Here is a 13,068-nt window from a genome sequence, read left to right on the forward strand (position 1 = left end):
ACTATCTAGTACTCTTTAACTTACATTCTGTTTGAAGACAGATATGTGTGAGCATTACTCATAGGAGATTACATTATACTCATGTATTGACGATGTCAATAGGTGAAGCCCCGGAAGAGCACTTGAGGAACTTCTAAGAAAATAACATTGAAACCACAGACATAAACAACACAAAAGATAAGTCATGAAACTACATAACTTTGTGATGGTCTTATGATTTTAATAGCCCAGCATTTACATGCCCTTTAAATGATGAGGTAAGAGAAAGGCTGAATTGTTGACCTTCGGGGGAATAGGTTCCCCACAACACACTGTGTAATAACAATCATGTGCAGAACGAATGAGATGACAGTTAAAATATGGGATATTTGGTTCCATTCTGCAGTATCCAATAATGTTTCACACAGAAATCTTAACATTCTAGGAACATAACTTCACAAGGCCTCAGGTATGGCTATACATTTTTTTTTATTTAACTAGGCATGTCAGTTAAAAACTAATTCTTATTTACAATGACGGCCTTCATTGGGCCAAACCCCGGACGACGCTGGGCCAATTGTTTGCCGCCCTATGGGATTCCCAATCACGGCCGGTTGTCATACAGCCTGGAATCGAACCAGGGTCTGTAGTGACGCCTCTAGCACTGAGATGCAGTGCCTTTAAACCGCTGCGCCACTCGGGAGCCGTAACATCCAGAACATTGTCCACAACATAATGTCAAAAGTAGTGCAGGAATAGGGTGTCATTTGGAACTCTAATCTAACTGTACTGACGTTCCATCCATGTGTACATTACAGTGTGGCCTACATAGATTTGATGCTGTGTATAGAAAAAAAGACAAATGAAGCTGGTGGACGAGTGACCGTCACAGACATTAGTGGATGCACTGTCGGCAGAGATACAAAGACTTCAAAAAGAACACAAAAGTTACAACAGGAAAGCGAGGAAGGTGATAGTTCATCGTACATTCAAAAATAGCAAACAACAATGTCAAATAACTTTCAGAACCCTGTAGATGGGTAAACAATCTCCCAAATAAAAATACTAACTTTTCACACAATGATAATAATGGATACAAATGTACCATTACTTATTCTTCTAATTACCTTTGGCATCATGAACGGTAGCAGGGTTGTTTCACGCGCAATTAGGTATTTTGAGATTTTAAGTAGAAACTGGGCACCAATATTGAATTTTACAAGCCTGTTATATTAAATTAAGTGTCCTTTAAAGGGATACTTCAAGATTTTGGCAATGAGGCCCTTTATCGCCTTCCCCAGAGTCAGATGAACTCGTGGGATACCATTTTTATGTCTCTGTGTGCAGTTTAAAGGAAGTTGCTAACTAGCTCTAGTGCACATGCTAACTTAAGATACCCATAGACTTCCATTCATTGCACAAACGCTAGTTAACATTGGCTGGCGACACTACATCTAACTTCCTTCATACTGGACATGGAGACGTAAAAAAATGGTATCCACATCTATGTGTGGGGAAGTAGATAAAGGGCCTCATTGCAAAAATCCCAAAGTATCCCTTTAATATTGACCGAATAGAAAATTCTATCAACTCTGAGCTTTAATTATAAATGAAGACTTGCGAAAGTACAAAAGCATTTTGTGACATCTAGGAAGATTTTTACTTTTCTTTCCCTCATTTTAAGGTCAATACTGTTTCTTGATCTGAACTCTCGTTTTAATATGATGAAAACATTTTTTTTTTTTTACATTGAACATTAATAGTGTAAGAGCAGGTGAGCTGAATCTACTTGTTTTGGCCATTTTCTGGTGTTTTGTGGTGGAAAACTGAGCGGTTCGAGGATAAGAAATCAACCCTGTTACCCATGGATAGACAGGCTAGAAATGTTTTACAATTTCAATTGTTTTGTGAAGCTTGCATTCAATTGCCTCTCCCTGTTGCACACAAGCTTATATTCCCCCTGTCACAAGGGGAACTATCGCTGATTTAATATAAAAAGTTGTCAACCCTGTTACTTTATTTGCCACTTAATATAGTTTTTAAATGTTGTTAAATATGTTTTTTATTAAGTTGAACATGTGCTCTTTGTGACAGAATGTTACAATTGAGTGAAATTAAACATAGTTTTTCTCCCACTAAGTTACAGAAACCAAAAAGGACTCATTTCGTTGAATAACCCAATAGCTGTTTCATGACAACTCCAATATTGATCAATGGAACCTGCTCAGACTTGTATCCCAAATGGAACCCTAGTCTCTACATCGTGCACTACTTTTGACCATATCCCTATGGGCCCTGGCCACAAGTAGTGCACTATATAGGGAATATGGTGCCATTTGGGACAAAACTTCAGTGACCTTATCACTGTTTCACAGAATATGCTAATTAAAACATAAAGTCTGATTTACAATAAGTTGTGCAGCACCTTATTTATACAAAAATGCAGCATGGAAAAACAGGAGAAAGAGACACCAGACATTCCATCACTCCATCATTGCATGTAAATAAGAGCCTCGTTCAAGCACATCCAGTCAGACAACAGTGTTGGCCTCGCGCCCGTTTATCTTACTGGGCTTCCTGGCTTCCTCCTCGGAGTAGAAGTGAGTGGCATGGCTTGCCATCCTCTTGTTACGGAACCGGGGAGTACCAGTTTGTTGGGCGATGGATCTGAACACCATCTCCTGACCATCAGGCAGCTCCTCTTCTAACCCTGCCTCCCTGACGGAGGGCATCCACAGCGTGGGGTGGAAACAGTAGTAGTAGAGTGTTTTAAACAGGACTCCCATCAGGTAGGTGAGGGGCAGAGTGGCCAGCAGGATGGGGGCGTAGGACTGTGTCAGGACCGGGTCTCTGTAGAACCACCATGTGACAAGCAGAATCCCTCCGTCCGTAGCCATGAAGGAGTGATAGATGATGCTCCTCCTTCTGGTCCCTCCCTCCGCCACGTTGAACCAGCTGAAGTACCAGATGAGACCTACGGTGGCCCGGTAGAGCCATTCTCCGCCGGCGCTGTCCATGAAGTCTGTCTCCTGCCGCCACACCCAGAACACCAGCACTGGCCAGATAAGCAGGAAGTGGGCAGCCAGGTAGGAGGGCAGAATTGTGGCGAAGAGGGCGACTGCTGCCACGCGCGGCGCGATGAGGAGCAGGTTCCACAGGAAGTAGACCAAGGCGGAGCCCCAGCCCTGCTTGGCCTTGTCTGGGAGGAAGGAACGCAGGGAACGGTGATAATCCACCACCATCCAGGCTATGGAAGTAGTTGACGCCACGACACTCACACCTACAAAAGAGATGTAAAACTATCAGAGAAATGACAAAGAGGAAGTTTATAGGCCAAAGATAGTTGAGCACATAGTAGTGCTGGGCGATGCTTTTTGAGTTCGGTTTGGTACTGATTTGATTATTCAAACATTTTGGTTTAGATTTTTTTTTTTAAATGCACTATGCATTATGTGGGTTGAACACTAACACAGAATAAAACAATTGGTGATTCTCTGATACACCTCTACGCAGACGACACCAGTCTGTATACTTCTGGCCCCTCTTTGGACACTGTGTTAACTAACCTCCAGACGAGCTTCAATGCCATACCACTCTCCTGCGGTGGCCTCCAACTGCTCTTAAACGCAAGTAAAACTAAATGCATGCTATTCAACTGATCACTGCCCGCACCTGCTCGCCCGTCCAGCATCACTACTCTGGACGGCTCTGACTTAGCAATACGTGGACAACTACAAATACCTAGGTGTCTGGTGAGACTGTAAACTCTCCTTCCAGACTCACATTAAGCATCTTCAATCCAAAATTAAATCTAGAATTGGCTTCCTATATAGCAACAAAGCATCCTTCATTCATGCTGCCAAACATACCCTCGTAAAACTGACCATCCTACCGATCCTCGACTTCGGTGATGTCATCTATAAAATTGGCTCTAACACTCTACTCAACAAACTGGATGCAATCTATCACAGTGCCATCCGTTTTGTCACCAAAGCCCCATACACTACCCACCATTGCGACCTGTACGCTCTCGTTGGTTGGCCCTCGCTTCATACTCGTCGCCAAACCCACTGGCTACAGGTTATCTACAAGTCTCTGCTAGGTAAAGTCCCACCTTATCTCAGCTCACTGGTCACCATAGCAGCACCCACTCGTAGCACGTGCTCCAGCAGGTATATCTCACTGGTCACCCCCAAAGCGAATTCCTCCTTTGGTCGTCTTTCCTTCCAGTTCTCTGCTGCCAATGACTGGAACGAACTGCAAAAATCTCTGAAGCTGGAGACCCATATCTCCCTCACTAGCTTTAAGCACCAGCTGTCAGAGCAGCTCACAGATCACTGCACCTGTGCATAGCCCATCTGTAAACAGCCCATCTATCTACCTACCTCATCCCCATACTGTATTTATTTATCTTGCTCCTTTGCACCCCAGTATCTCTACTTGCACATTCATCTTCTGCACATCTACCATTCCAGTGTTTAAATTGCTATATTGTAATTACTTCACCACCATGGCCTATTTATTGCCTTAACTCCCTTATCTTACCTCATTTGCTCACATCGTATATAGACTTTTTGTTTTCTTTTGCTCTACAGTATTTTGTTCTACTATAACTCTACTGTAACTCTGTGTTGTTGTATGTGTCGAATTGCTATGCTTTATCTTGGCCATGTCGCATTTACAAATGAGAACTCGTTCTCAACTAGCCTACCTGGTTAAATAAAAGGTGAAATAAATAAAATAAGTCCCACGATGGTAGTGACTGCCCATTAGTACTTATCGCTTATCAACCATCAGTTAATCACAATACTTTGTCTCCGCAGGAGTCCTTTTGGTGACAAGGTATAAATCTGTCGTTCTGCCCCTGAACAAGGCAGTTAACCCACTGTTCCTAGGCCGTCATTGTAAATAAGAATTTGTTCTTAACTGACTTGCCTGGTTAAATAAAGGTTAAATAAAGGTTAAATAAAGGTTAAATAAAGGTTAAATAAAATAAAACATTTAAACTTTACTTTAATAAAATATTTGTTTAATTTGATGACTATTATTTCATTCCAAGTCATCTCATCTCTATAGAGCTGCTGCCTGACAAAAATCACTATTTTAATAGTTCTTCAAAGTAAATAAGGCATACTATTATAACTGCTGAATACCAACTGTCAATCACTTAGACCGTGTACTTTCAGGCTCACGAAGCAACAGCTTTCTATCCCTCTCGATCGCGGTTCTCTAATCTCTCAGTCTCCATGTCTGCTCCACACAGACCAGACAAGTTTAAGCGGACGCGCAATGGATAATGGTCATTGTAGTTAATTACCACTTTTTCTGTGCTAAACTATGTAGAATATTGGCCTGTTGGAAACTACAACTCCCTACTACATCGCACAGTTCAGGCTTCATCTGATTTATCTCTACAGAAATTGCACATAGAGCAGAAAAAATATAATTCAAATAACTGAACCAACGTCGGTCAATTAGTTGTTTAAAAAACAAAAAAATAACAGAAATGTCGGTTAATCGATCAACACTAGCATACAGTCAAAAGAAAACTGAAACCTGAGAGGAAGGGGATATAGAGAGGAAGTTGTGTAAACACAATATGTAGCTATGTCATTGTGTAAACTATTGCTAAACTTACCGAGGGACACAATGAAGGTAATTTATACACTTTTTCTTCCTCTAAATACTTCCTAATTGAAAAATGTATTATGTGGACCACTGTACGGAGTGTCAGTGACAGTGTGAACCTGTCCCCTGGTTTAAGGACATACAGCAGGACTACAGTATAGTAAAGAATCCCAAACCTAAGAGTTGCCCTTGGATTCAGATTGTTCTCAATTAGAGGTCGACCAAGTATGATTTTTCAACGCCGATGCCGATTATTGGAGGACCAAAAAAGGTCGATGCCGATTAATTGGCCGATTAAAAAAATTTTTAAAAAATTTTAAAAAAGGGGGGACAATTACAATAATACTGATTAGAAACACTTATTTTAACTTTATATAATACATCGATAAAATCAATTTAACCTCAAATAAATAATGAAACATGTTCAATTTGGTTTAAATAATGCAAAAACAAAGTGTTGGAGAAGAAAGTAAAAGTGCAATATGTGCCATGTAAGAAAGCTAATGTTTAAGTTCCTTGCTCAGAACATGAGAACATATGAAAGCTGGTGGTTCCTTTTAACACCAAGTCTTCAATATTCCCAGGTAAAAAGTTTTAGGTTATAGGAATTATAGGACTATTTCATTAACCTTTGACTATTGGATGTTCTTATAGGCACGTTAGTATTGCCAGTGTAACAGTATAGCTTCCGTCCCTCTCCTCGCTCCTACCTGGGCTCGAACCAGGAACACAACGAAAACAGCCACCCTCGAAGCAGCATTACCCATGCAGAGCAAGGGGAACAACTACTCCAAGTCTCAGAGCGAGTGACATTTGAAACGCTATTAGCGTTAGTACTTGGATTAGTTAGTAACTAGCTAGCCATTTCACATCGGTTACACCAGCCTAATCTCGGGAGTTGATAGGCTTGAAGTCATAAACAGTGCTGTGCTTGCGAAGAGCTGCTGGCAAAACGCACGAAATTGCTGTTTGAATGACTGCTCTATCAAATCATAGACTTAGTTATAACATAATAACACACAAATATGAGCCTTAGGTCATTAATATGGTCGAATCCGGAAACTATCATCTTGAAAACAAGACGTTTATTCTTTCAGTGAAATACGGAACCATTCCGTATGTTATCTAACGGGTGGCATCCATAAGTCTAAATATTGCTGTTACATTGCACAACCTTCAATGTTGTGTCATAATTACGTAAAATTCTGGCAAATTAGGCGGCCCAAACTGTTGCATATACACTGACTCTGCGTGCAATGAACGCAAGAGATGTGACACAATTTCACCTGGTTAATATTGCCTGCTAACATGGATTTCTTTTAGCTAAATATGCAGGTTTAAAAATATATACTTCTGTGTATTGATTTTAAGAAAGGCAGATGTTTATGGTTAGGTACACATTGGAGCAACAATACGCACCGCATCGATTATACGCAACGCAGGACACGCTAGATAAACTAGTAATATCATCAACCATGTGTAGTTATAACTAGTGATTATGATTGATTGTTTTTTATAAGATAAGTTTAATGCTAGCTAGCAACTTACCGTGGCTTACTGCATTCGCGTAACAGGCAGGCTCCTCGTGGAGTGCAATGTAATCAGGTGGTTAGAGCGTTGGACTAATTAACTGTAGGGTTGCAAGATTGAATCCCCCGAGCTGACAAGGTGAAAATCTGTCGTTCTGCCCCTGAACGAGGCAGTTAACCCACCGTTCCTAGGCCGCCATTGAAAATAAGAATGTGTTCTTAACTGACTTGCCTAGTTAAATAAAGATTAAATAAAGGTGTAAATAAATTTTTAAATCTGCCAAATCGGTGTCCAAAAATACAGATTTCCGATTGTTATGAAAACTTGAAATCAGCCCTAATTAATCGGCCATTCCGATTAACCGGTCGACCTCTATTCTCAATAGCCTACAGCAGTGTTCGCCAAAAGGTGACCTGCGGGCCTAATTCGGCTCACGGGTGATTTTATTTGCCGAATTCCCATCCCCTCCGCAAAAAAACATTCTGAGCAAATATGTTTTTTTTGGTGTGGGGGGGGGGTTTATCTAAAATTATTTTAATTTAGAAAATATGTTCCCAAGTATTCCCACACATATACATAGAGAGGCATAGTATGTGATTATGACATTCCGTCCGATTGTATTTCCCTATCTGTTTAGGCTTCTTGTCGTCAATATGCTGCGCACAAATTAATTACAACTATTTTCTGACCCTCAACCATCCGCTGAATGTAACTGGGGACCGCTGACCTACAGCATCAGTGGTGATTTCTACTGCAGTCTGGTGTCCAGAATAACAGGGATGTCTCCCAAATGGCACTCTTCCCTATTTAGTCCACTACTTTCCACCAGAGCTCTATGGTCCCTGCTCAAATGTAGTGCACAATAATGGAATACACTCTTAGAAAAAAGGGTTCTTTGGTTGTCCCCATAGGAGCATCCTTTTGGGTTCCATGTAGAACCATCTGTAGAAAGGGTTCTACATGTTACCCAAAAGGGTTCTACCTCCAACCAAAAAGGGATCTTCAAAGGTTTCTCCTATGGGGACAGCCGAAGAACCCTTTAAGGTTTTTATTGTTTTCATTAAAGTAAAGGGTGCCAATTGGAACGAACCCCAGGTGTAGAGGTGTGTGTAGTGGTGACAGCGACTCACACTGTACTGTCCTGGCCTTGTTGGTGTGTGTAGAGGTGACTCACACTGTACCGTCCCCGCCTTGTTGGTGTGTGTAGAGGTGTGTGTAGAGGTGACTCACACTGTACCGTCCTGGCCTTGTTGGTGTGTGTAGAGGTGTGTGTAGAGGTGACTCACACTGTACCGTCCTGGCCTTGTTGGTGTGTGTAGAGGTGTGTGTAGAGGTGACTCACACTGTACCGTCCTGGCCTTGTTGGTGTGTGTGTAGAGGTGTGTGTAGAGGTGACTCACACTGTACCGTCCTGGCCTTGTTGTGTGTGTAGAGGTGTGTGTAGAGGTGACTCACACTGTACCGTCCTGGCCTTGTTGGTGTGTGTAGAGGTGTGTGTAGAGGTGACTCACACTGTACCGTCCTGGCCTTGTTGGTGTGTGTAGAGGTGTGTGTAGAGGTGACTCACACTGTACCGTCCTGGCCTTGTTGGTGTGTGTAGAGGTGTGTGTAGAGGTGACTCACACTGTACCGTCCTGGCCTTGTTGGTGTGTGTAGAGGTGTGTGTAGAGGTGACTCACACTGTACCGTCCTGGCCTTGTTGGTGTGTGTAGAGGTGTGTGTAGAGGTGACTCACACTGTACCGTCCTGGCCTTGTTGGTGTGTGTAGAGGTGTGTGTAGAGGTGACTCACACTGTACCGTCCTGGCCTTGTTGGTGTGTGTAGAGGTGTGTGTAGAGGTGACTCACACTGTACCGTCCTGGCCTTGTTGGTGTGTGTAGAGGTGTGTGTAGAGGTGACTCACACTGTACCGTCCTGGCCTTGTTGGTGTGTGTAGAGGTGTGTGTAGAGGTGACTCACACTGTACCGTCCTGGCCTTGTTGGTGTGTGTAGAGGTGGGTGTAGAGGTGACTCACACTGTACCGTCCTGGCCTTGTTGGTGTGTGTAGAGGTGTGTGTAGAGGTGACTCACACTGTACCGTCCTGGCCTTGTTGGTGTGCAGCATGATGTGGGTCATGAGGGTGAGCTGTGGGGCGCTCTCACAGAAGGTCTCGATGAGGCGCAGCATGCTCAGGTCGTGGGTCAGGTACACGGCGTACCCCGAGCCCTGCTCCTGTCGCCACCACACACGGAAGCCCTGCCATATGGCTGAGATGTGTCTGTCAACAAACACTGTCTGTTAGTATGAACAGCAATAACCAACAGAAACACCTGTCAGGGACAATAGAACATACACACATGGGCATCATTCTAAAAAATGTCTTCCACTTAGCTAACTTGTCTTCTGTGTAGGTGGGGAGTAAGTTGACGAAACAGAGCACCATCATGAGCTGTAGGGTCCTTACACCACTTAAATGGTTTGAATTGCCATCTTGTGTGTTACTAAGCGGCAATAATCCAGAAGACACCTATCATTGTCAGAGAACAGGACGCAGACATAGGCCTATTTATGTCATTCAAAACAATGTCTTCCACTTAGGAACTTAACATCTGTGTAGGTGGGGAGTGAGGTTGTCAAGACAGAGCCTACTGGGTATGGTTACATACCTGACACACCAGAGTGGTAACTTGATTGGTTTCTACACAAGTCACATGTTATTAGTGGTGCATGAGCTGCTCTGTGAGCCTCAGTATTCACACCACAATGAGAAAAGTATACAAATATGTGCATCGTGAGCTGTAGGATCATTCCTGTACTTCGCCCAAATAGTTTGAATTCCCAATGAACTATCATGTGTGTTACTGTGCACTTATTACATTGTATGTCCATCCCATCACGCTGACACACCTGTGAGTTGGGTAACTTGATGTTTTCTACATAAGTCTAATGTTATTAGCTGTACATGAGCTGCTCAGCGAGCCTCTCAGTATTAATGAGACTAAGGAAATTATACATTTTAGGAAATCAATTTCATAGGCTACATTTTAAAAAAACTTCTGAGGAAATTATATATATATATATATATATATATTATTATTATTATTATAATATGACCAAATAATAAAAATATTATACAATGCATAGTTTCATGAAGCCCAAAAAATGATGCACTACACTGTAGCCATAGAACAAATAAATTACTATGTATTTCTCAATCAATGTAGATTATGTATTTTTAGACGACTGTGTCTAGTACACTGTGATAAACAAGGTGTTAACAAAGATGGTCCACGTGACAATGACGTGCATGCAATCAAGTGTCAAACTAAAAAGCTATCTACAGTACCTGCAAAAGAATCCGAGCTGAAGTACATGTAGCAGGAATGAAAGTTTGACGCAGCCTCCAAAGAGGACATTCTTGGCAGTTTGCTCATCGAAGCCCTCCAGTTCGCGGTCGTATTTGAACCAGAACCAGCTAAACATCTGGACCACTACCGAAGACAGGACCATAAGGCCGATCAACACCCCGAACCAGAAGAAATCCCCACGCGAGTAGAACTCCGTAGCGACCCAAATGTCGGATCCCACGTCAAACAAGAAGGTACACACACCGACTACCGAGAAAAGAAAATCGAGCCATGAGTACTTCGAAAACATTGGGCTATCCATAGCTAAATACCCCCTGTCCCGCCGCTCTCTAAAGTTTTTCCGTTAGCTTGTCTTGCTTCATGCATTTGTTGTACCATCTTTAGCGAAAGCTATCCGCTATCATGAGCTGTCGAATTTTACAAGTCTAAAGAATAATGACAGCTCCCGCATGTTGTCCAATGCATCCATTAGGAAAACTAAACATGGAACACAACTTGTAGTTACATTTGAATGCAACAATGAAGCGAGGACAGGCATTGTAGCTAACGATCACATCTCCATTGTAAAGTTGATCTCAAGAGGTGAGTTCAGTTGGATTGAACGTTTGCTACGTAGCTTAACGGTTTATACTGAACGACAAGTTTCCCCAAAAGGTTCAAAGTTCTTGAACAGACTTGGAGGTACGTTTGCTCTGGTTGGTGGGTGTGGCTTGAAGCAAAGCGTGACGTGTTTTAAGGGCAGCGGCCATGCTGACAGTGTTCCCCAAACCCACAATTCAGCCATTCCCCGTTTTTGAAATGTTCGTTCCGAACAGCACCGTTTCCGTTGAATTGAATGTTGCAGTACGTTTCTTCGTACTGAACGCAGCCCAGTTTGAATTGACACCAGTGTCGTGTGTCCCACACAACGATCAGCATCCAAATGTATAGAAGCCCCTCCCACAACAACATGTAGGAATCATCTGGAGTGCCTGTGCAACCCGATTAGACAACAATGGTGATTGTAGTCTAATCTGGTGGCCAGAGAAGATGGATGACTTTAGGGGTACAAATGAAAGAAAACTATCTTTGCATTGACCATCCCATATCAGATTATTCCCAATACACATGTGTGAACAACTATGCATTAAGCAAACATATACAGTGCCTTGCAAAAGTATTCATCCCCCTTGGCGTTTTTCCTATTTTGTTGCATTACAATCTGTAATTTAAATGAATCTTTATTTGGATTTCATGTAATGGACATACACAAAATAGTCCAAATTGGTGAAGTGAAATTTAAATAAATAATTTAAAACACCACCAAGCAAGTGGCACCACGAAAATCAAAGTTGTGGAGAAGTACAGATCAGGGTTGGGTTATAAAAAATAATATCAGAAACTTTGAAAATCCCACAGAGCACCATTAAATCCATTATTTATTTTTTTAAATGGAAAGAATATGGCACCACAACAAACCTGCACACCAAAACTCACGGACCAGGCAAGGAGGGCATTAATCAGAGAGGCAACAAAGAGACCAAAGATAACCCTGAAGCAGCTGCAAAGCTCCACAGCGGAGATTGGAGTATCTGTCCATAGGACCACATTAAGCCTTACACTCCACAGAGCTGGGCTTCATGGAAGAGAGGCCAGATAAAAGCCATTGCTTAAAGAAAAAAATAAGCAACCACGTTTGGTGTTCGCCAAAAGGCATGTGGGAGACTCCCCAAACATATGGAAGAAGGTACTCTGGTCAGATGAGACTAAAATGGTGCTTTTTGGCCATCAAGGAAAACGTTATGTCTGGTGCAAACCCAACACCTCTCATCATCCTGAGAACACCACAGTGAAGCATGGGTGGCAGCATCATGCTGTGGGGATGTTTTTCATCTGCAGGGACAGGGAAACTGGTCAAAATTTAAGGAATGATGGATGGCACTAAATACAGGGAAATTCAGTCTTCCAGATATTTGAGACTGGGACAGAGTTTCACCTTCCAGCAGGACAATGACCCTAAGCATACTGCTAAAGCAACAATTGAGTGGTTTAAGGGGGAAATATTTAAACCAGCCTGTTCAACCTCTCTTTCATATCGTCTGAGATCCCCAAGGATTGGAAAGCTGCCGCAGTCATCCCCCTCTTCAAAGGGGGAGACACCCTGGACCCAAACTGCTATAGACCTATATCCATCCTGCCTATCTAAGGTCTTCGAAAGCCAAGTCAACAAACAGGTCACTGACCATCTCGAATCCCACCGTACCTTCTCCGCTGTGCAATCTGGTTTCCGAGCCGGTCACGGGTGCACCTCAGCCACGCTCAAGGTACTAAACGATATCATAACCGCCATCGATAAAAGACAGTACTGTGCAGCCGTCTTCATCGACCTCGCCAAGGCTTTCGACTCTGTCAATCACCATATTCTTATCAGCAGACTCAATAGCCTCGGTTTCTCGGATGACTGCCTTGCCTGGTTCACCAATTACTTTGCAGACAGAGTTCAGTGTGTCAAATCGGAGGGCATGCTGTCCGGTCCTCTGGCAGTCTCTGTGGGGGTGCCACAGGGTTCAATTCTCGGGCCGACTCTTTTCTCTGTATATATC

The 13,068-nt window shown here is 42.7% G+C and overlaps 1 protein-coding gene across 1 annotated transcript; it reads right to left on the minus strand.

Moving 5' to 3' along the window:
- Positions 1–199: 199 nt before the first annotated feature.
- Positions 200–11,061, minus strand: xkr8.3 (XK related 8, tandem duplicate 3). Its single transcript, XM_029643653.2, has 3 exons — positions 10,465–11,061; positions 9,209–9,396; positions 200–3,259 (listed from the first exon to the last, which is right to left on the minus strand). Exons 1-3 carry the CDS (start codon positions 10,785–10,787, stop codon positions 2,511–2,513), a joined length of 1,260 nt encoding a protein of 419 aa, XP_029499513.2. The 5' UTR covers positions 10,788–11,061; the 3' UTR covers positions 200–2,510.
- Positions 11,062–13,068: the final 2,007 nt, after the last annotated feature.

Source organism: Oncorhynchus nerka, linkage group LG4 (genome assembly GCF_034236695.1).
Source record: "Oncorhynchus nerka isolate Pitt River linkage group LG4, Oner_Uvic_2.0, whole genome shotgun sequence".
Lineage (NCBI taxonomy): Eukaryota > Metazoa > Chordata > Actinopteri > Salmoniformes > Salmonidae > Oncorhynchus > Oncorhynchus nerka.

Excerpts from the sequence above, each read along its gene's own strand:
- xkr8.3 (XM_029643653.2), bottom strand. The coding sequence starts at position 10,787 with ATGGATAGCCCAATGTTTTCGAAGTACTCATGGCTCGATTTTCTTTTC. Across the intron at positions 9,397-10,464 it reads CAGCTCGGATTCTTTTGCAG|ACACATCTCAGCCATATGGC; the intron begins GTACTGTAGATA and ends GTTTGTTGACAG. Across the intron at positions 3,260-9,208 it reads CAAGGCCAGGACGGTACAGT|GTGTGAGTGTCGTGGCGTCA; the intron begins GTGAGTCACCTC and ends TCTCTTTTGTAG.